This window comes from Lytechinus variegatus, chromosome 7 (genome assembly GCF_018143015.1).
Source record: "Lytechinus variegatus isolate NC3 chromosome 7, Lvar_3.0, whole genome shotgun sequence".
Taxonomy (NCBI): Eukaryota; Metazoa; Echinodermata; class Echinoidea; order Temnopleuroida; family Toxopneustidae; genus Lytechinus; species Lytechinus variegatus.
The window spans coordinates 21,204,974-21,229,408 of record NC_054746.1 but is presented as its reverse complement, the minus strand read 5'-3'; the positions used below and the strand labels follow the sequence as shown (position 1 = coordinate 21,229,408).

General features: G+C 35.8%; 1 protein-coding gene across 3 annotated transcripts in view; it reads left to right on the top strand.

Moving 5' to 3' along the window:
• The window catches only part of LOC121418721 (phosphofurin acidic cluster sorting protein 2-like), a 95,630-nt gene that overhangs the window by 6,916 nt on the left and 64,279 nt on the right, over positions 1 to 24,435 (top strand). For all 3 annotated transcript variants that reach the window (XM_041612792.1, XM_041612791.1, XM_041612790.1), the window contains exons 4-5: positions 337 to 462; positions 9,610 to 9,736. In XM_041612792.1, coding sequence (XP_041468726.1) covers positions 337 to 462; positions 9,610 to 9,736 — 253 coding nt within the window. The remainder of the gene's footprint in view (positions 1 to 336; positions 463 to 9,609; positions 9,737 to 24,435) is intronic.

Below are 24,435 nucleotides of genomic sequence, written 5' to 3'. Positions count from 1 at the left end.
CAAAAGTCATATCCATTTTAAATCAAGCTGGTTCTGGAATGATTCTTATTAGGTTTTGGACTATCAATAGTACATGTTACCTACAGGTATGACTTGGATAATTTTTTGAAAACTCATAAGTTTTTGGAGCTATGTCTTATGTGTAGGAAAGGAATGTAAATTGTGCTTTCTGGTTTAAAGACAGGAAGAGGGGCCCGTATTAAGCAACCACTTTAAAATGGCTCAGAATTTTTTTAAATATCTTATAATTCTGTGCTCCCTGTCCTGTAAACACTTTTGTGTACATTTGTATGGTCATCCTCATCTCCAATTGTTTTTTCTCTTCTTCTTTTGCAGTATCCACATTTTCTGAAGCGTGATGGAAACAAGCTAAGAATCATGCTTCAGAGGCGGAAGCGTTACAAGAACAGGACGATACTAGGCTACAAGACGCTAGCAGTTGGACTCATCAATATGTCAGAGGTAAGATTTTTCACATAAAAAAAGTGTCAATAAAGATAATGGACATGACATGTACATGTTTTTGTAAAAGTGAAGTCTTAAAAACAAAGTGTAATGTATATACTTGTAGAAGAGCAGTGTTATCATAAATTTGGTTGAGTTTAATAGCATAGTGACATATCAAATATTATAGTGATGAAAACAATCCCCATTAGATCGTTGTTTACAAACATGTTTATCATTTGTGATAATTTTGCCATGATACTTGTAAAAATTTACTTTGACTGAAAATTGTAAAACCAAATTTGGGATGTCTCTTTGGATCAAGTAAAAAAAATAGATCACAATTCATATATGTAAAGCGTAACCTAATGTACATATTTGTATGAATAGTTAAACATGAAACCTAGATGTGAAGATGCATGTATGTCAGTATGTATACATGTATGTAGGTTGTGGTTGCAGGTAAAGAAATAGAGCATATGGTCAATATTTTGAGAGACATTTTTTTTGTCTAACCTCACCTGTTGACATTGACTAGAGGTATTCAGGGAACCTTGAAAGTGTTTTATTGGCACAGATGTTTACATGTGTATGTAATATAAATCATGTGCCACAATGATTATTGCAGTTATATAAATGTACATTGTACACTGAGTTGTTTGAATACTTAATTTATCCACATTTCATTGGAGTGTGTACAGAATGCAAGAAGCTGGTACCTCATGTTTAATATGTAGGCCTACAGAAATTTCCAAGTACTTTTAATGACTGTTCTAACAGCTTCAAATTGAATGTAATACATGGTTCATGTAGATTGTACTGATTGTAGGCCTACTTTGCTCTATAAAACTAATCATAAATCATAAAAGCATACATGTATGATGAAAAGCAGCTACATGTCTTTTGAGAAGTGCAAGGTAAATGAAAGGAGGGAACAAGTTGACAGTTTAAAAAACAACAACAAATAAACAAAATAGACCACTTTGTAAGTTGTAACAGATGTCACTGAAGATTGATAATGTTCATTAAAACTTTAATGGAAACTTATTTCAGTTATGTTCACTTAATATTTCACAGGGATTTGGTTTTTGATACATGTATTTGTATATTTGTATTTACCTGTTGGTATCATGTCAGGAATGTCCATGAAGGATTTGGACATTTTTAAATGGAAAGTTTGTTTTATGTAGTATTGTGACTTCAAGCAATAGTTTTTTACCCAGAATAATTGATTTAAATGTTTGGTTTAACACATACATGTAGTTGTCTTTTCTCTATATTCATGCAACTTTGATAAGTCCTGAAAAACACGCATAATACATGAAAATGCATTGTGATTCTCCCAGATTCATTGTTGCAGAAGTTGCTTCAGCACAACTTTATATAGATCTCAATCATTTTTTATTTAGTGCCAAATTGCATAAGACTTTCATTGAACATATATTCCAAAGTTAATTCACGAGGACAGTGTTGAACAAGAATCAAAGGTGACAAAAATATAGTGTAAAAAATGAACATCTTTAGATTATAAAGTGTAATTTTTACGTTTCCAAGCAAAAAAATACGTACAGAAAACAGTTACTTCTAGCAAAAGCACGAGAGTAGATGCACTCAACTTTATATTTTAGAAAAGATAACTGTAATACATGATCATCATTGTGACCATAAGAATTGTCTGTAGAATAGTGGGGGAAAATGAGTAAACTGTCCAAATGTATCCTATTCCAAAGTTTTCTGATTGTCTGCGTAATAGGTAAAGAAACAGTCTTTACATGTACCTTACAAACTTATTTTTGCCATCAGTATGTAAACAAGCACTTAGGCTGTACATCTTCATACTTCAAGTAGAAGCTCTTGGTGATTAATCCTCCTCTGAACTTCCAGAAGAACAATACAACCGCAGTCTTTTGAAGATTAAATCAAATATTTACATTGGCTGATTTGATCTGAGGTGATCTGTTTTCTCAGTAAAGTTTGGTCACCTCCTGTAACACTGTTGTTTGTTTACTTGGCAGGCTGGTGGTGTTCAACTCTTTGTCCAATTCCAGAATTCGTCTTTTATATCTACTATAACCCCCCCCCCAAAAAAAAATATATATATATAGGCCTATGTAAATTCACTGAGCATGCTGTATGTAAAGTTAAACACGATGAGAATCTGTTTAATTGTTTCACATAATAGAAAGGTTTGCGCATTAAGTGCACAACAAACGCAAAAATATGTAAAGTACAAGTGTACACATTACATGTATCTATTCTATGTGTTATTTTTTGAGTTATTGAACTACATGTACTTAAAACTTTATGAACAATTACCAAAAATAAGGCATGATTGAACAATGCCATGGTGGCAACCCACTCAAATATTTCAGTGATTAATAGTTTGCCACAGATTTGAATGGCTTGGCATAAAAAGTTGGCAATATGCTTTATGCAACCTGTGTGTTTAATAAATGATTGACTCTCTGTGTAGGCCCCTACATCAATGTTTCAGAAATTCATGTACATGTAGACTAATACTGTACATGTATGTATCAGAAGTACTGTAGTGTAATCATAAGCTCTGAGTGAAATATTAGATGATCTTGCATACATACATGTAGGCCTACATTTATGCATGTATCTGTACTGTGTATGTTCGTGTACATGTACATGTAGTTTCCAATTAATATTTTTGTTCTTTCATAGATTGTTCATTTGTAGCTTGTTGTTTTCAAAAGTGATTTCTAAAAGTGAATACCGGTAGAAATATTTACTCATGAGTCATGACATGTGGTTATCGTGCCTTATTATGTTACATGATTTATTAGAATTCACTTGACTTTTCCAATAATTTATCCGTTTGATTTGCAAAGATTTGTAATTTTTAGGTCTATGAACAATTAGAAGGTATGTACATGTATTTGGGTCATTGGGTCAGTTTACACTCAAACTGTAAATGGCACTAAAACAGCAGTGAAAGTTTAGCCAATAAAAGCCTCTTGGGTATTTCACATGCAGGGATATGAGACTTCTTTATACACAATCTTAAGCTGTATGGTATGTAGAGCAAGGGGTCATAATATATTTACAAACACTGATGGTTTACACCATACTGACCTCAGGTGAACTGTAGGTGAAGACATGACCCCTGTCTGGTATGTGACCTTTACAAGTCTCTCTGCCTGAAGCCTAAAAAAACCCCTTTGGCTTTGGGTTTCATGGTACAAATTGTACTGCACCATGTTTTGTACCAAGGAGTTACCTTGTTTGTACTAGTAAACACAATGCATCTGTACATGTAAGGTTTATGTTATAACACCTGTATTCTGCATATAGGGCATGTACATAATGACCATTGCTTTATTCTTTAGTAGATAGGCCTACATGTACATCTATGTACAATGCTCATGGAGCTACATGTACATGTACTACTCCATAATGTGTTGCTTGGAATCCACAATAGAGAATCCACGACATTAGCCTACAGGTAAACAAGTAGGCTGGCCATCTCTAAAATGAATGCCCCTACTCAGTGGGGTATTCATATTTAGGGGCCTTGGGCATTGATCTATTTTGACCAAGTAGATCAATAATATTCTCTTTTTCTTGAAAGGCCTCTAACTCCTACATGTAGTTTTATTTATAGGCTATTTATTATATGCTTTTCACACTGCATTTCCTCACCCCATACTATCCTTACCCGTTGACTATCATTAACCCCATACTATCTTTTTGGGTTTCACACTGTCTGTCTTAATTCCATACTATTTGCTTAGCCGTGGTTATACCCATTAACCCCTGACTATCGCACAGTTCATGAATATTGATGGTTTTGCCACACAGAGCGTGATTAACGTGCATTTTCGACTTCTGTGATTGGCTCATGCTTAGCCCCACTTTTCCTTTAATATCCCAGATTAATTTCACACTGCATCTCTTAGCACCGCAAGCCGGCTAACCCTGCTTTTTTGCAGGGCCAGATAGTACCGTACGATTTACCTTGCTAGCCCATGTTGCTAAAACGAAGTGTGAATACGAAGTGGGCTTACATGTAGCTTAACTCCGGAAAATTTATGGGACTAAGACCCCCCCTTACCCCCACCAATTTCCTGGGGTTAAGGAAAATATGAGCAGTGTGAAAAGCATACAGTGTATATTTGTACACATGAATAACATGAACAAATCCATTGTGTATTCCAAGCTGCAGAGCCATCAACAAATTAATTGATACATGTAAGTTTGCACTCTTAGTGTAATAAAGCTGCTAACAAACATACATGTACATTACATTGTAGGCCTATATATACCTGTATCCTCCTTTCTCTTTATATACAAGCAGATATTTTACAGATGTAAATTATATTCCAAGGCTCATGCTACATCAGTACATGTATGGTCTTGGCTCTTGGCCTACATAGATGGAAAACAGTTATATGGTAATAGCAGGGAGGTGGGGAGGTACATAATCTCTGACATGCTTTGTCCATTCATGCAGACAAAGGCTTGGTTTTGGAGAGCTCCAGACCTGCTTTTGTTTCCTCTGAAAGAAAGTGGAAACCCTGGTAAAATATATGAAAGAAAGGGGAAGAGGTAGACAAGTACTATATATTGACAAAACTTGAGTGGATGCAATATAATAAAGGGTTTGAAAGAAGATTAACAGATGAAGACCATGAAAGAAAATGGATGGGCTCAAGGCTTTTGAAAAAAAAAATAGCTACAGTCAATTAAATTCTAACTTTGAATTATTGTCACCTGGGCACCCAATATTCAATCAAAGGTTGAATGAATAATTGGGAACAGATACTCCCCCTTTAATTTATTCATTTTCTTTTGCACTCTCAATAAGAATCTGTATTGAACTTAATCTTTCCAAGGTATTTTATTTAATACATCGTGCATGTACATGTACACCAAGTCACTAATTACATGTATATCCTTTTGTATGATCAAAATTCGCTAAGTACTCAATTTACATTGTACATGTTAAGAGGGGATATTTCATATAGACTTTTTAAAGTTAAAATGCAATACTTTACAAATAAATAGAATGAGAACTGCCACCTGTGAGCTACAATTTGGTTACTATTTGAAGAAAATCTAGACATCGTCTAATAATCTTGTTTAAACTGTCACAAGTGATGTACTTTCCTTCCTGTACCATTGTCTTTCATGTCAGTATAATTCAGTAATTGTAGCTTATGTGTAAAGTGATTGATATCAAGGCCTTTTTTAAATTATTTTTTCCATTAAAAAAAATTGTACATTCACTGGTGTACCAAGATTAAGGGGGATAGGGGGGCATGAACCCCTCAAACTTTTCACAACCAAGAAAAAGAGAGAGAAAGAAAGAAAGGAAAAGGGTTAAAATATAATTTTTTTCTAAATATTGTTTCCAAATCTGTCACAAAGTTTGATTCTTTTATTACTGTAAAAAGGTCTGATTTTCATTTGGTTTGCTCACTTGCAGCATTTCAGAAATTTTGCCCCATATGTCATGTCTGGTAGTGATGAGCAATATTTCAATATTATCAAAATCATGCATTAAATGAAAAAATATTGTTTTATGATTTATTGGGTAGCACAATACAACCAAATATTGTTCATTATGAAAAGTTAATTACTATTTATTGACTTTAGAAGTGCTGCTCTGTATTGCTTTAAACTAACTGAGAACTTTGTAAGTAATACCAAAATGCCCCTTTTCATGGATGTGCACTGATGAAAGCCTTACTTTCACACTCTCTGCTTTTACGGAATTGCAGGATTCACAGCTCATTATGGACGTACAGTTGGCCTACATGTAAATCTAAAAAGAATTTTCAGACTTGCTATTAAATTGTGTTATGAGTGAGTGATATTTTGCTACTGATAATCAGCATTGAAATGATATTTAAAAAAATGCAAAACACATGCTTAACAGCTTAAAAGTAAAATGGCAAAAGCATATCAGCTGATTGATACCAATGATGAAGCTGATGAAACCGGAAACTGTAGGCTCATGTATGTCACATATTGCTTGTAGGCCTACATCCTTATCATACTTGTATGTACATGTACATGTACAGTAATGTTTACAAATTTGAAATGTTATTAGCAAATAGAAACCATTGTGTTTCTTGTACTGTGGAGCAAGACTTCGTGTGTTGATGCATGCTGGGCAAGCAGGACTGCATGGTAACACCTACTGTGAGGAAATCAGAAGAATGTTCCGTTGCCAATTTGCCTTGTAAACACAGACAATGAAGACGACATAATAATGTATAGACTTCTGCAAACACTGAGTAACCACATATTTTTTTTCCTCTCACAAGCCAACCCACATGTTTGTATTTGATTTCCAACATTTCTGTGAAAAACAACAGTTAACAATGTATGAAGTATGTGAACATACTTCATGTATAAAATCACCTTGTTTATTTTACTTATTTTGTTGACCATGCAATGTTCTTATACATTGTATGTACATTGTATTATCAGGGTATTATTTTGATAAATGTATTTTGCATGAGTAATCCTGCCAGAATGTAAGAAATAAATGATAATTATATGATGAGCACTGTAAATCAAAATTGTTATGAAATGCAGTCATATGGACCATAGATACCCCCCCGTACATTGTAAATTGACCTACTATACAAGTATCCATTTTATTTCGCTTTGTTTCATTCTCTGGCTGTTCATGTTTGTGCAATTGTATTCTGTTGAACTAAAGATAGAGTTTAGTTCTGGTTGTGATTTTGACAGTTTGCTTACTACAAGCTTCTGACAAACAACTTCACAGGAAACGCTTTTTTCCTATTTTCCCATAATGCCATATTGGCATGTTCACACTTTTTGTTTCATAATGCATGGTTCACACTACCAGACATTCCTGCTATTAATCTCACATGCATAATATGTGTGTCTCCTGCTATTTAGCCAGTTATTAGAAAGATTTGTGTTTTTTCGAGGGCTTCTGTTCACAACCTACTGCCTAAATTGGCAACATTGAATAAGCTTTAACATTGCAATGAATAGGGATTTTCCAGGGCTCCCTTTTTTTTGTTTGTTAGGGCTTTTTTGAGCATTTTGAGGGCAAAATAGCCCCCCACCCCATTTATATTTTTTTGCTAATGTCATTATTGATTAACCCGAAACCAGTCAGTCGATCACGATTGGAAATCCACTCATTAATATTCTTGCATTAATTTGACTTGGGCTTTGTGCATATCAGCGAGCTATTATGCCAACAGAAGAGACACTCATGAAAATAAATTACTTTTGTTTTCAGACATTGTTATTCATCACCACAGTTCAGTGAATATTTTCACTGTCTGATTTTCTTAAGAATGCATTGTCCACAGGTTTACTGGTTTATTTGAAACGGTAGAATTGCAATATTATTTAATTTTTAGACAAAACACATTTAAATTGAACTTCCGCTGAGTTCACTATACTAAGCAGTCAACCCGAGTTTGACATTTACAAAAAAGGAATGTTTATCCATCCCCTGTAGATTGTTCACAACATTATGTTAGATTGAACTTTTCAACTCTCACGAGCTGGACCAATTTATTTCCTGCTTGTATATTAAGGGAGCATGCTTTTTAATACAAGTTACATTATTTGTGTAGCTCAAATGAAAAAGGTTTTCATGAGAGGTCGAGATTTCTTGAAAGAGAGAGAGAAAAAAAAACAGAGAAACCCAATGGCATTTTGAGAAGTAAATTTCATAAAATCTACATGCATTTTATTCTGCATTGTGACTTGAAATACACAATTACCGTGTTTACACATTGACTCGGCTCGGGTGTTGAATCTGCGAGCCGGGTTGAACACTGCGAAGAAGGGATCAGAGATTGCGTTTATACGTACATATAAAAAGGCGAGTTCAACACGGCTCGCGGATCTCGAACGGAAGAAGAATTATGACGTCGCAAATTAAACGCGGGAAATTCACCGCCGGAATCGAATCTTGTCCGTGCGAACAACAACAATGCCAAAAGTGAAAGCGCGCGCAGTGACCTGGTCAAGAGAGTTCGACACGGCTTTCTGTTTACACACGAAAAAATTGCCGAGTCTGACTCGGCTCGCGGGTTGAAACCTACGATTTTGGCGGATCAAAAAAGACGTGTTCGACACGGCTCGCGGATCACTCTGATCGTGTTTACACAGCATAAAATTGCCGTGTTGAGCACGGCTCGCGTGTAGAACCCCCGAGCCGTGTCACTGTGTAAACACGGTAAATAAGTCACATTTACTCAAGCCTTAGGCTAGTGCTGCCCCATTAATGAACTCTCATAAATGAAATAATTGTAATCCTGCAGTAATTGACACCAGTGCTTGTTATAAATAAGCACATTTATCATGCCTGAAGAGTAAATACTTGAGATAGATTTCAATTAGGGCCTATTTGTATGCTAACCGGCAAATTTATAGGAAAGGAAACCAGATTTGGTGAAGCAATTGCACCAACAAAAAGACCTCATTTGGGGGGAATTACATATTAAAAGGGTTTTAAAAGGGTAGAATGTAATAAATTTTGTGGTGCTATTAAAAAATGGGGCACTTTTAGCTGAGTTTGGGCCAATACAAGGCTTCATTTTATGAAAGTAGTCATCCCTGACAGGTCATGTGGTGGCAGATATTTTCAAAATGGTCTGAGACTTCTTAGATTCTAACCAATCAAAACCAAGGATTTCCCCTGAAAATAATAGTGATAACTGAATTTTTTTATTGAACTGTTAATACAGGGCCAGTGCCCATAAAACAAGGGTTTGGAAAGGCTTGCAAATATCACAGAAAATGTTTGAGTGGTTTCTGGTCTGTCTTTTCAACAGTAATTACCATGGTCACATTTGTTCTCCGGCGGCCGTACGGCGAGTCAAAAACAGCCGTTTTAACATTTTTGTACCAGCTAAATATAGGTGGTTTGAATAAAAATGAATAAAACGGCTGTTTTCGACTCGCCGTACGGCCGCCGTAGAGCAAATGTGACCATGGTATAAAGCATGCAGCAATGATCTTGATAGATAATGACCATAAATAATTGATTGTTTGATTGATTTGATTTGATTCCAAACCCTTTTTTGTTATTGACGGAGCCTAGGATTATCCTTGATGTACATGTAGCATGCAACAAAGTTCTGATTTTAAAACTACCAATAACCACATGACCTGTTTCTTTCTTTTCATTTCTAGGTGCTACAACAATCAAAGGACAATGAGCTGAGTCTGTATGGGAAGGAACATGGAATGGCCAGGGATAAGGTGGCCCAGGTCACTGTCCTGGGACTGTCCAGTCAACCAGTGGACCAGGTCAAGAGAGGTAGGATAAAATTGAACCATTCTTCCACACAGTACCATCGGGGTCTGTTTCACAAAACCATGATAATTCTTAACTTCATGGTTCTCTCATGAATTCTCTAAAATGTCTTATGGACATAAAAGAAATCACACGATCATGCACCTAGACATGTGAAGACGTATGTAATAGACCATAGCTGTCTACAGCACCCAAGAAATCATTGATCAAGTTATTGTACAACATTTGCATTCATATATACATGTATGACCAAAGCATAACAATCCCGTGCAATTTCAAATTCGGCATGGGACTGTCAAGATGCAGTGCAGGCATGCGATCTCAATATAGGTCTGCATTCCTTATTATTTATGGCTACTTGTTATCCTTGGCCAAGAGATTCTGTGCAACTGCCTCTGTTAGGGCAATCCTAAGCAGGCAATATATATTCCTGTCCATCCAAGATATGGGTCATCACTGATTGAACGAACCATGCTGTGATTGAATGCAATTTCCAAACCACATTAAGTGACATTTTATTTTTAAAATTTTTACTGGTTAAAAACTGACCAATTAAACCTATGGGTGCTGACACTTGGTATGACTATGAGTACACTTTCTCGATGTGAATATTGTCCTTCTGGCAGACAATGGCCATCAAATTAAAATCCAGTTTATGCTTTTCGGTATTTTCCTTTGAATTAGTCCCACTTATTTCCTTTTTATTTCTAAAAAAATTGGGGAAAATAAAAACATAGTCATTGATTTTTTTTTGGCAGTTTTGGTTTTTTTCCATCGCTACATTTTCCCCTAAATTTTAAACTTGATGTAAAAAAAATGTCTTTTATAAGGTTTGTTTTTAGTTTTCAATAATTTTTTTTTATCATTCTAGGAATTTTAAATGAATGTTTTAGTCTAAACATATTTTTACCATTGAAAAAAATAAATTGATGCAATAAAGATGGCCACAATATATAAAGATGTTTTGAATGTTTGTTCCTCGTGTATTTTTATTTATTACTTTTTTTTGGGGGGGGCAAAGCTGCAAAATTTTGTCCCAAAAGGACTCTCATAAGTGCTCTTTCTTGTGCTGGAGATAGTACTAGTAATTGGAAAAGGAGGTTTCCCCCTGGATCAATTAAGATGAAATTTGTAGTTGCAGGTGTGCTTGATGATGCAGTGAACTTGATACCAAAGTACAAGCTACTTGAAATGCCATCTCGGTTTCATTTCACAGATTTAGTTGGTATGGATGGCTCAGGTAATGGACACCTGCGCTATTCAAGGTTAAAAGATATGGTTGCGGTGTCTTGCTGAAAAAAAATGGAGAGTACTTCCCTTTAAAAGTGTTTTGTTAAAAGTCTTGCAATTATACTGTGTTTTTTTTTTTTTTTTTTTTGGGGGGGGGCAATTTGCTCAAAGCCCCTGTGAAATATTTCATAATGGAAGTAGATATGTGTAGATGTGGATCACTTTGTAAAAAAGAAGGAAATGCCTTTGTATTTCTTTTAAATAAGATGAGTGGAGCAGATAAGTATTCATTTAACATCTCGTAAACTCTAGCATATGGAAGAGATTCTTAAAATAAAGAAAATTTGAACAATCTCAAATAATTCAATTTATTTCCAATTTAAAAAGCAACAATATATACAGATCAATACAATGGTGGTGGTGATTTTTTTTTACCTGATTGCTAAGAAAGCATGAATGCTTGTAAGCAAGCAACCAGAGGACCGACGGCTTGAGGTCCTCTTCGAAGGACCTGGTACTAAGGATTAATGCCTTTTTTAATACCAAAGGGCACTAGCGCACCAAGTGGGAATCGAACCTGGGTCACCGGAATACGAATCCCCCGCTCTGTCGCGCCTCCTCGGTTCAATGCATCTCAATATTAGTATAGTTAGGGATCATAAAAAGCACAAATGATAGCTCATTTGAAATGGCCCCTTACAGTACAAGTAAACATACAAAGATAAAATAACACAGTGGTCATATTATGATATGAGATCACATCACATTATGATATAATAAGATCACATCACATGATGATGTAAGATCACATCACATTTTGATATAAGCTCTTCGCACTTCCAAATGTCACTTTTTCCTGACAAACAAGATTCACTTATTATTGTATTCAAGATGAAGTCACTCTCATGAACTTGAACGAGAGTGTTTAATTGTATTAGCCTTTAAAATGGAAAATCTGTACTTTCATGTACTCACTTGAGCCGAGGTTTACATTTACATGCAGGGCTGTTGCTTCTGATTTTGTATGCATGCATTTATTTTTAATGATACTTATAATTTATGAGTGCAAACCTATCCTTGGGGTATGAATATTATTTTCCATTTATAGTACATTATCATCACTTGATATCAGTGAAGACTACGTACCAGCATATAACATGCATGGATGGGTGATCAGATTACACCTAGTGAAATAGTCAGTAAATAATTTAATGGGATAGTTCACCATGACATCAAGTTCATTTTACTATGAACATTTATTTTCAAAAATACTAGAAACATAAGTGACGGATTTGGCGAAAATCTATTGTAGAATAGCAGAGAACACATTCATTTTTGAAAGTTTAATTTTGTGATGTCATATGTGAGCAGCTCCCGTTTTGTGACTGTATGTGATATAAATTCCATGAAAGGTCAAGTTTAGACTAAAATTAGTAATGGGTTGATTTCCCTCTGCATTAAGAATCTTTGGATGAGTTCATACACAACTGTATATAACCAAAATCTTCTCAGCCATCTCATCAAAGATTTTAATTTTTGTCCAACACTTCTGTTGCTATTTCCCATTTCTGTATGGCTCTTTCACCAACTTCTGCATATCAATCTAATACCCTTTTCATAAACCTATCCTCCAATTAGCCGCCTAAGAGTAATGCGGATAATTCAATAAAAATTGCGTTCATAAACTCCGAAAATAAGCCGCATTATTTTTACGAGCGCCCGTCCTGAAAAAGGCGGATAATCGCCATGACAACTGGACACGCCCCCTCTGATGCGGTTGTGTTGGAAAAGGGTGACCTTGTGACCGCATCATGGCAATTATCCGCATTATTTGGAAATGCGTTCATAAACTCAAAATCTTATCCCGATGCCGCTATTATGCGGATAATAGCAGCATCAGAGTAATGCGGATAACTCTTGTCCTCCTCCAATTTTACGACCAAATTATGCTGCTATTAGCCGCCTAATTCATAGTAATTGGGTTTATGAAAGGGGTATTATATTGTGTAATGCGTAAGTCTGGTCTAGTTTTTTGAAAAACACCTAGAAATTAGTAAAATACTCTATTTGTTTATAAGCAAGTATGATATATTTAAAAGTGGATCAATACATGTATTTGATGTCAGAAGGAGCCTAAATATAGACAATTGGATCTAATTTAGTTACACATCAATTCTTTTCCAGGATACCATGGTATAGTGTAGTGGCCCACATAAACTTTTTATTTCCTTTTATTCTAGGAACTGGATTATAAAAATGACAATAGCTAGCTGGTACGAACTAGTATTTGGGGGAAAACTAAAATAGAAAATTGTTATTACAGTTACACATGAATAGCATTGGAGTTAGATTATTTGTAAGAGGAACTCCTGCCTGAATTGAAGCTACATGTAAAATATAATAGGCATTAACATGGTATTCTAGCATATCAGGAAAATAAACCTCCATAGTGCAAATCCTAATTTTGAAACAAGCTGTATAGATCAATGTACATGTATTGGCTATGCTCATCCCTTTCAATTTCATCTGCTCCTTCTGCTTGCATTTATTGATCTTATTTCTCAAAGGAAACTTCCCCTTTAAACAGCAACAAGACATAAACTCTTCACATACAGTAAGTGCTATGTTTGCTGTAGAATGTCCGTCATAAATATTTGAAACATTAATTTTCACTTCTCGCAAATGAAACTATCAAAAAAATACTGTAAGTAAAAACTGCAGTTGCACTGGTTGCTCGGTACTTGGCAGTTTTAGACAGTTGCGAGAGCGATCCAGAAGCACACGAGAGCAGAATCGCTTTTCGCTCCCGTCTAATTTTAACGCTGACTCACAAAATAACAAACATACATGTAGTTCATTTCTGATGTATTTGGTGACAATAATCATTAACACAGTGTTCATTGATTATTCAGTACATTGACTCCATTGTATAATAAACATTTTCCAATCACTTTGAAACAATGTCTTCTACAATTCAATTTCCATAATCAGGGCCTCCCATAACACAAAGCTTAGCAATGAGTAGCAAATATGAAGGAACACTTCTGATTGGTTCTTGGTCAGTATTTTGCGACAAATTTGCATGTAAAATCGATCTTGATAGGTCAGTTCATTTAGCAATTGATCGCTAATCTTTTTGTAATGGAGCCCTGAACATACATGTATATACCTTCAACAGTGAATATACATGTGTATGGTCTCCCAAAATTAAATTACAGTAAAATGAGACCAAACTCAGAGCCAGGAGCTGTTATCCAGCTCACCAGTTTTTTTATTTTGAGACAGTGCTGCAACCTAACAAGATGTGTCCCAAAAAAGAATTCACACGCTCCTTTTCTGCGCTGATTACTTCTGCCATAGGGCTCAACATATGCGGAAGCGTTTGCCGAGAGATTTATATTACCTTCTGAGGGCTCTTTGCAAAGTTGAAAATGGATCTGGTGCAGTTATTAATGTTTCTTTTCATTTGAGATGAGAGCATACTTAATCAAATCTGTGTAGATATAGAGGGGTGATTAATTCTGGATTATTTTTTTGCATGCAGAGATATTTATTCACTGCCTTATTAAACACTGATGGATGAGTTACTTATTTACAAACGTTTGCTCAAGAGAGCAAGAGTAGTCGGGAATTATTTGGACAAACACAATACAAAATGGTATCTAAGGACTATTGCTTTATCAGCAAGGAAATCATTTTGAGTAAATTTGAGCTGGGTTTTGAATTCAATTATCTTCATTAAATATACTGTAATTGCAGTAATGCATATCCCATCCTCTACCTTATTAAAAGGTTCTTGTAATTTAGCGATTTAAACTCATTGCATTTTGCAAATTAGTTGAGCAGAAGAACAAGGAACCTGCTCTAACAAAATTTGCATTCCTTATTAGTGCTTATTTTTATTGTATTTCCTGTTCCTACTTATCTAGTATTTTGAAAAAATTTAGTTGATTTCATATTGTGACTTCAGACATACATGTGATGCAATGCAATACCATATCTAAATTCGATACATTTGTTTGAGAGAAAGAATGCATTTCCTTAACTAGTTTTTTAAAGTGTTTAAACAGTTCCCTATTTATGTACCGATACTCAAAGAAAAAGAAGAGGTTCTGTCTTTTTCTTTCTACATTCTTGTCCCTCTCTTATTTTGATATTTAAAAAAAAATTGTGAGAATTACTATAAAACAAATGTCAGCCCATCTTCATTCTTAACTACAGGACAGTCCTGCAAGCCACCTCACAGACACTTATAATGAACTCTTCTTAGTCTCTCTAAATGGCAGAGTTGAAACCTGAATTGATGTCCTGTTCTAGCATTCTAGCAATACATCGTACAGCTTATTCTGAAGATGATATATGACCCTGAGCGGCCGTTATGACCTGTTCCTGTTTAGCTAAAGGTTTCTCCAAATGATCACTGTTTACATATCCAGCTGACATTTCTTCAGTGTGCCATGTATCATGCAGACATTCTCTTCCTGGGAGAGGGGGGGGGGGAGTATATACACATCTGTGCAGTAAGGAAAAATAACCATCAATAACAAGAATTCATTCAGGCCCTGATATTTTCAGACATACATACCAATCTAAAACATATCAAGGATGCACAATATCTTTGCCCTACCTCCCATTCGGTATTTAACAGATTTCGTAATTTGCTGTCACGTTGCAAATGTCTCCGCATCCTTGGTGAATTCCCTGAGAAAGTTCTACTTGAAAAGGTACCTGTTTACCAAGTACTAACATGTATTTCTCATGGAGATATTATAAGTCTTCACTTTCACTCTTGGAAAGTAATTGGGGTCCATTTCAGTTACAACTATTTATAGTAACTTTGCCGTTATGGAAACTACCTTGGTTACAGGACTCAGCAGCCTGTCACAATCAAGATTTCCATGGTAGATTCAATAATGACCAAGTTACTGAAGTTTTTATGAAACAGGGCCTTGGTTTTCCGATCATGGTACGTTTCTAAACTTGGCAGGTGTGAATATGCCTCAAGGGTTTGTATTTTATCATTGTCCCACATTTCTACACTACCTTTCAAGAATATCTTAATATGCACAGACCTCATTGTTATGCCTTCTTGAAAAGTTTCACAAACGTTCTATTTGTGAATATATACCTGTACTGATCAAGTGTTGCAAGGGTAAACTGTTTCTTCATCAGGAATCTGGAAAGAAAAAAATATATTAGCAAAGGGATAATAAATTGATTTTTTAAGAAAAAAGTGTGGACACTCTCCAAAACTCATTACTTACATTACAGCAATTTGTGTGAACACTATGTTCAACAGAATTTTAATAAATCTCGAGCAATCTTTAGCTCCATGAACGTTCATGTTCATGTAAACAAATAAAATCATAATCATTCAACTCTTCAATAGTGTTCTGTCATTCAGCCCTCTAAATCAACTTCACATTACACTGAATATGTGGGTAAACACTGGACAACAAGCTTGCCTAGATCATATTCATTAGCAAAAACTACTTAATAAATATTGATCCAGATCTATGCCACCTTCTTATTCTAATAACCATCGGAGGTCATCCCTGTCCATTCTCCTTGCTTCCTGATCCATCAAATTACACAGGTCCTCCAAGTGAATTAGTCCGACCAATTTCCTCAAATTAATGTTAGAGCATGCTACAATGCATCCATAGCCATGCACGGGGATGCAGTCAGCTCGAGATCCTAATTACTATAGACGGTAGGATTGATTGCTGGGAGAATCGACCGTGGCCATTAGATCTCCATTGACAGAGACCTCTCTGTGCTAATTGACGTCAATTGTTTTCACCGCAATCAGATGGATAAGGATTCCATGTAGATCTGTGAGCAAATATGGAAGTATTTGTTTCTCGGCATAGTTATAAGGTTTTATAACTTGCATGCAGATTTGTTTGCAAAGCCCTCTAAGAGATCCCTTGAATAGCATTCCTCTATTCTCTATCTTAAAGAAGAAGTATGGGTGATGGAAAGTCAGTCTGCATTCTCACTACTAGAATAACCTCTGCATTTTAACAATATGTAGCCCCCTTTTTCGATTGTCTGGTTTAATTTTAGATGTAATGGTGCATAGGAGCAAAGATTCATTTGCCATCAATATTTATGAAAAAGAAATTGTTTACAACTTAAGAGCGGTTCCATGACATTAGCTCCGGCCACAATTACTCCGCTCTAAATTTCACACACTCATCAAATGACCAACTTCAACCCTGGGTTTAACACTATTCCCTACCCAAACCCTAACCTGACGTAAAACCCTATTTGAACCCCTAACCCTACATCTTAGACGGAATAAAGCCTGAAGGAGTTGTCGCAGGAACAAACGTCATGTCACCTACAGAACACACCAGGACCAAATATCATTGATCATAAAAGGAGGTGGAATCGGAAGAGCAAGGGTCATGTTATCTGGCAACCAAATCAACTTGTTATGAAAATACATATTAGTGAGGTATTAACTCATTATAATGCCTTCCATTCTGTCTTATTGTGCATTGCTCATTACTTATATTCCCTTCCTTGCACTTGACAAGAAAATGATTCAATATGCAGCCTTTTTTTACAATAAACATGTAATTCCGTTTTACAAAAGAGTCTGAATGAGCCATCATATATAAGTTTCACTGTAGTTCTGCAGGGCGTGCAATGTCCTGTAAGGCAAATACCATGGCAACAGAGCTCAGCAGCCAATCAAAATCAAGGTTACCATGGTAGTTGCCATGATGACTAAGTTACAACAATTGCAATTCTATATGAAACGGGGCCCCTGGTGAATTCCAAATGGTGTTTGTGAGCGAGGCAGACGAAGAAGTAGTTGCGCATTCATGAATGCGGCATGGGGGCATTAATTCAGGAGCAAAGATTCATGAATCCAATTCCCTTGCATAATGTAATGAACATTCCACAATGTGCTGCTCCAGTTTGTATGTTTAAAACCCTAGCCATGTTGCAATGAGAACATGATTTCGGATTTACGGGGGGGGGGGGGGGGGGGGGGGAGGCCATTCAAATAGGATACACTATTTTACTTATTGATATTTTTCTTATTAAAATTGAATTCAGGCATCCAGAATTTGTTCATTTATTTACAAAGCCACAAGCTACCTCTCTTGAAAAAAATTAGCCATTTAAACTGCATCACAGTTACATGACTTCTCACAGAATATTTTAAAATTATGTAGGTAAATCTCAGAATTACATTTAAAAAAAGGTCTAGCATCTTACCTACCATTTTCACTACAACATCCACTCTTGTCTGTCTGACGCACATACCTTTGGAAAACAACATTTTAAAATGAAGCTCCAAAGTTCCATAATTATGCATAATGAGGTAAATTAGTTAGTGGAAGTGACAATGTTATTATATTACTGCCACCAAATTAGATCTGAGGAAGCTCCTGTTTACTCCAATGTAGAGAGGGAATTTCTAGGGGGAGGTTAGAGTAATCAAGCTATTTGAGAGATGAGTACGTCACCCAGTATCCCCTCATAATGTACATCCTGGTTTGCCGAGACTCCAAAATAACAAGGACAAATTGTGAACATTTTTTTTTCTTGGCCATTTTGTTTTTCTTGTTGATTAACCTTTAAAGGCAGAGATTCCATTTCAGCCCCTGAAACCCTCCGATCCTTTGCCATATTGTGAAGGCAGATAATATACCTATAGTACAATTCTAAAAAGGCGATAGCTTTTTAAAACTTGATTGAATGATGTCAAATCATCCATCTTGTAAAGGTATACATCCTTGAATAACGATGGTGTTAAACTTCATCGGTTGGTACTGTGAGAGGACTGCACCAAGCAGTTTACACTGAACTGGTCAGTGTTAAATCATGTAAATGGATGACATTAGTTCGTTACATCCATTTGTGTTATTCTTAACACTTTCTGTTTGATATATCAATACTGTTTTGGTGTTGCATTCAAACACCATGGTGTGTTGTAACTCCTGACACTGCCATCTACTCACAACACTGACTTTGTTTCTTTCAATTCTATAGCTTTTACAGTGTACATGTCTGAGATCATTCCACTCATCATATCCAGCAAGTAAATTATTAAATTATTCATTAAATGATCAGAATGGTTACCTTCATGTTCATGGTACTTTGTTGAAACCAAACTCAGCCCCAAACATTTGAGAGAGTGCTCTGCTTTTATACTATCTTGTTGGGCAAAGGGATGTTTGATTAGTTACATATGCAAATTCACAAGTGGGATTTAGGTCTTGGCCAAAGGACTAGTATTACAAAGCTAATTTTGCCTTTCATTTATTTGTTTTTCATTTTGATAATGAAAAAAGTCTCAGAATCTTCAATTTTCTCTGTCTTGGGGCTGATGAGCTAAAACAGAAAAATGTAAGAAAATTGTTTGTGAGGTATGATCAAAACTGGAACTGGCATTTAAATTTGATATCAGTGGGCACGTTTTCATGAAAGTGACTCTGCGTAGGCAGATAATTAAGTTTGAAATGTCAGTTTTTACTCTTCCATCTGATCTGCAAGAAATCCTGAATGTCTGCATTGTAAGGTTGAAGTGAATGTCACACTTCATCGTCTATACAAAAATGAACTTTTCGAAATCCCATTACAGATTTTCTCATCTGGTTAAGGAAAGTCATAAAACTCATGAGTTTTATGGATTTATTTACCTGGAAGCTATCTTTCCAACTTACATGTAACCCCACTCACCCGTATGTCTGTTTTTGTCCCTAATAGACCGATAATTTCTTCTCGTGAACAGTTGTTTGATCAGTAATTCAAGATTTCATACCATTAATAAAGCTGTACAATACTGGGGAGGAGAGTCGCTATATTTTCTGTTTATAATAATGATAATAATAATAGCGGTATAGGGTAGCCACTTCAGTTCTGAAAACTGTTTTTTTTTTAGGAATAACTTCCTGCCAGTACTCATTTACCTCAACTGGGTCGAGTGCAGCACACTATGGATGAATTCCTTACTGAAGGAAACTACGCCATGGCTGGGATTTGAACCCACGATCCTCTGTTTTAAAGTCCGGAAGCTAATCCACTGGGCCATGATGCTCCACGTTCAAGCTATTTTACTTAAATTAATCTCTGATAATTATAATTATGATAATCTGGTAATTGAGAACAAAAATACATCCTCTTGGCTCATTTGATCTGCTTATCAAAATGGAAGTTGGAAAGGATTTGTAATTCTATAGATTCTAAAGGATGCATTGAAATATTAGTGGTTGCTTATTAAAACTGTTAGTATAGATATAAGAAAAAAAACTTCATCAATAACAGGTTCATATCTTATGCTGATAATGCATACATCTAAAAATAGTACAAAGTATACACTAAATGGAAGCCTGATCCCTTTAATACCTTGGATATAATTCATTTGTTAAAGTGTCATATTTGGGTCTATCTCAGCTTGCACACTTGTACTTATGGCTCTGCGGGGGGGGGGGGGGGGGTCAATCGCCACTGTAGGTCAAAAGTGACCAATTCCTGTTGTGCTGATTAAAAGATACACAAGAGATTACTCTCGAAATTATGAGTGGAATATGAATATAAATATCAAATAAAAGGGACTAAGGGGGCAGGAATGGCAATTTTCCAAAATAGTTTGCGTAAGCTGCACAAGGACCCTCATATATTGAAATTAGGTTCAAAATAGAGTCTAAATCTGACATATTCCTTCTCAGAAAATAATTTCCCCATCTCACAATTATTTCATAATCATCAGCAGCTGTAAAATCCAGTTTAATTCAGTCATAAAGATTTCTAAGACTTCCCAATCTCCACGGGGCAATGAACACCTTTGTTGTAAATAGCTTGACATTCTCATTAGTCTCTGGTATTGACTTACGGGAGCTCCTGGCCAGACGCAAGGGGAGGCCTCACTCCCTGAAGCTGTGTAATTTACCTATGGGTCAATATCGTCCATGTCCCCCTTCCCTCTCCATGGCTCGGCATGAATATGAAGGTATCACATTGATTTTCTCTCACATAGCCCGCAGTCCAAGCTATCCAATTGGGAGCTTCATAATAAATAAAGCTGCGATCCTGACTGACCTGCAGGGGTCGAAGCTGTTTACATGTACCATGGTACTGGACTGGGGAGTAGGGTTGGGGGAATGCTACGATTCCACATCGGTGCACATTTCACGCCCTTCTTCGTGTAATCATGCGCTGCATTGCAGAATTACATTTACATCAATCTTTGAGCTGACATGTACCCTAGAAGTTGTGAAAGCCTGTTAAGTAGAGATAACTTGGTTTTCTGATCAAACACAAGTGTATGAAAAATAATAATTCAACTTGCCATTGAAAACAGTCTGTTGGAAAGGGAGAGGGAAGGGGTGGGGACAGAGATATTACGTGAAACTGGAAAAAATGTTAAATTTTAAATCTTTAAAACACCAAGTTTAAACTTAATGACAATAGCACAAAATGAAATAAATCCTAAATGTAAATAATAGATGAAACACCTTGACATGTTGTTTATTGATGGGATACATATACACCAAATTTATTATTTCTAACTTATCCTGAAGAGTTTTTTTTTTATACAATTCGTAGCAAATAGCAATTATATGTTATTTAAAATTCCAAATAGTCTGAACAAGTTTAATTCCCACCATCTGCTACAATAATTCCTGAAAAGGATAAAAAAAATTCTTCAAAGCTTAAATTTGATACAATTTCACCTACCGGACTCAGTATTTATATTCCATCAAGTCCTGCATGTATAATTCAGTGATACTCCCCAATTATTCACATTTGTGAGGACATGTATACTCCTCCTACGCATTAGAAGAGATGGGTAGAAATAATATTACCATGCCGGTACATGTGTACTTAATGCCATCATGTTAGTAATCACCTTTCACGATGTTGATTGGAGTTGATAAAGCGTCAACAGAGAAGCAGGGAAATGGCCTCCAGCTTCACTTGCTTCAACAAGGCCCTTGAAGCACAAACTTAGCGATTGATCGTTGGGCTGATAATTACAAGTGATTGTATGGACCATTATGTGCAATCTTAGAAATCAACTGTCCGTGTTTGATTAATTTCTAAACTTTGTGTTACAGTGTGTCATGTTGACCACTTTATAACATTGATTACAGAAAACTATAATTACCATCTTCATCTTCTCCCCCTTATTCTCCTAGGCCCCATCTTACAAAGAGTTGCTAGATTCAAATCAACCTCAAATTGCAATATTGAGAAATTCTATCTCTTAACATTGCAATTGAAGCTTGATTTGAATTCTATTGCAATTCTTTGTAAGATAGGGCCCTGCTAGTGATAGAGATGAGGCAGGGGGATGTCATGTCATGTTAGTATACAAGGTGGGAAACCTTTACCCAAATAATACCAAAGAATCTGCATCCCAGCCTGTTGGGAACTTGTGTGAACTCTTCTGTCAACCCTACCCCTTGCCTGACATAGCTTTTTGAAATGTTTAAACTTGTTCTGGGCTCCGTAGCACAAAGATTAGTGAATAATCGCTAATTTGAAAGAACAATTTTGATTCGTTCCCAGTCCGTCTACAGAGCAAATGCGCATGTAAAGTTGATGATCTTGATAGGCCATTTCATTTAGGGATTAATTGCTAACCCCTACGCTGGGGGCCCCTGATAGTTACCTATAATTTAGTATCTCTTTTAGGGGGAATTCACCCCCCTTTGAAAAGTTTGGGATGCACTGATTGACAATAACTCATATCCGTTAGACAAAATATAAACATCAATTGGGCTGCAGGAAGAGGAAGTTCTATCTATGTTAAGATCTCGGTTTAATGCACCATTTTTCTAATACTGTTTTGCAATTAAGCTTGCCTCATTTCCGTTGTAATGTTACTCGGAACTTGGCCTCTCTTCTAAATGATATAAGCATCTAAACAATATCATATACAAACATTGAATCCATCCTGGGTGCCCCTTGATAACAACACCAAAAACAGGCTGTTATTTTACTTATTGTCTTGTGTTTAATGCCCTTTTACTCTTATGAAATGTAATGACATTATGAACAACTTTCATTGATGTTTTGATTCATATAGGAATATTTTTTTTCTTTCTCCAATCATACCCCCCCCCAAAAAAAAATCCTTTCATCCAACATACCTGATTATGCTACTTTTTCCTCTTCACTTTTCTTGAATGTCCAATACAAATGGATTTTATACCACACTTCAATACACTTCTCTCTTTTCTGCTGCAGCAAAGCTCATATTTAATGTTCCCAATATCCTCCCGGCCTTAACACAAATAACAAGCATTTATTATAATTGAAACATATTGCGGCAATGTTTGCTTTCAAGTTCTGCTTATCAGAGCCGGAATGTGGTAAAAATTCAACATTCAAGGGGTTTCAAAAGACTTGTTACATTGTATTAGATTTAGGTGAATAAACAAAACTATCAAGCTTTCTCTGGCTTGTTAGGGTAAGGCATATCAGAATGCTTTGCTACCGTCTGTCTTAATCAGGAAGTACTTAACACGTTTCCTTCAGAATACAAATAATCTGTTGCTGTAGAACTCTAGACTAAGTTACTCTATCCCCACCCATAGGCATTATTGTTGGGTGTTTATTTGTAAGACTTTTTGAATAGCGCACACTCTCAAAACTCAAAGGGTGGAGAGAGTGGAACAGGCTGGAAAAGGGTTAAGGAGTGAAATCATTTTCCATCCTTTTAAAAACTGCTATTACTCCTCAGCCCCTTGAAGGGGTGTTTTACCACATTAAAATTTGTAGAGACATCATAATATGATACGCACTGATTTAATTAATGGAATTATGAATGAGAAAAGCTACATTAATTTAAGCTAAAATGCATGTTATAGACTTGACCTTCGAAAGGTCTCATCTAATTGTACCTATATAAATGCCTATTATTATCATTGTTGTACCTTATTGACATGTTTTTTTAACTGGTTGGTCTCTGAACAAATCTTTAGCAATTACATAAGTTTGTAAGGGTCAATGGGTTAATGTCTGTTGTGAAATGATATTATAGAAGGAGAATATGTGTTACAAGATACATTAAAAACCTTTTCATTTCAACGTTGTTTTTCTTCAATTTCTGGAAATTCTTTGTGGAAAATACCTACATGTGATTCATATCACACTGTTCAAGGGATTCGCTTGAAATTCAAATTTGCTTTCTAATACCACCACAAGAATCATGTCTGTCACACTTATTTGAAAACTTTTTCAGTCATAACTCAAACTTGGATTTATACTCTTCAATCAGAATTAATAATATATGGCTGCTCCTTAAATTTTTAGTTAGTGCCATAAAACTGATTGATGCAGTAGTAGGTTTTCTCATAACTAAAACATGCCAGTGGTTGCAAATAAATTTTGGGTGTTCATGATACCGATTACTATGACGTCAGTAGTTTCTTGTCGTCATGTCATTTCATGGCAGGTAGTGAGCTTTTAGCTTCGTCCACCAAAGTTTCTTGACGAAGGCA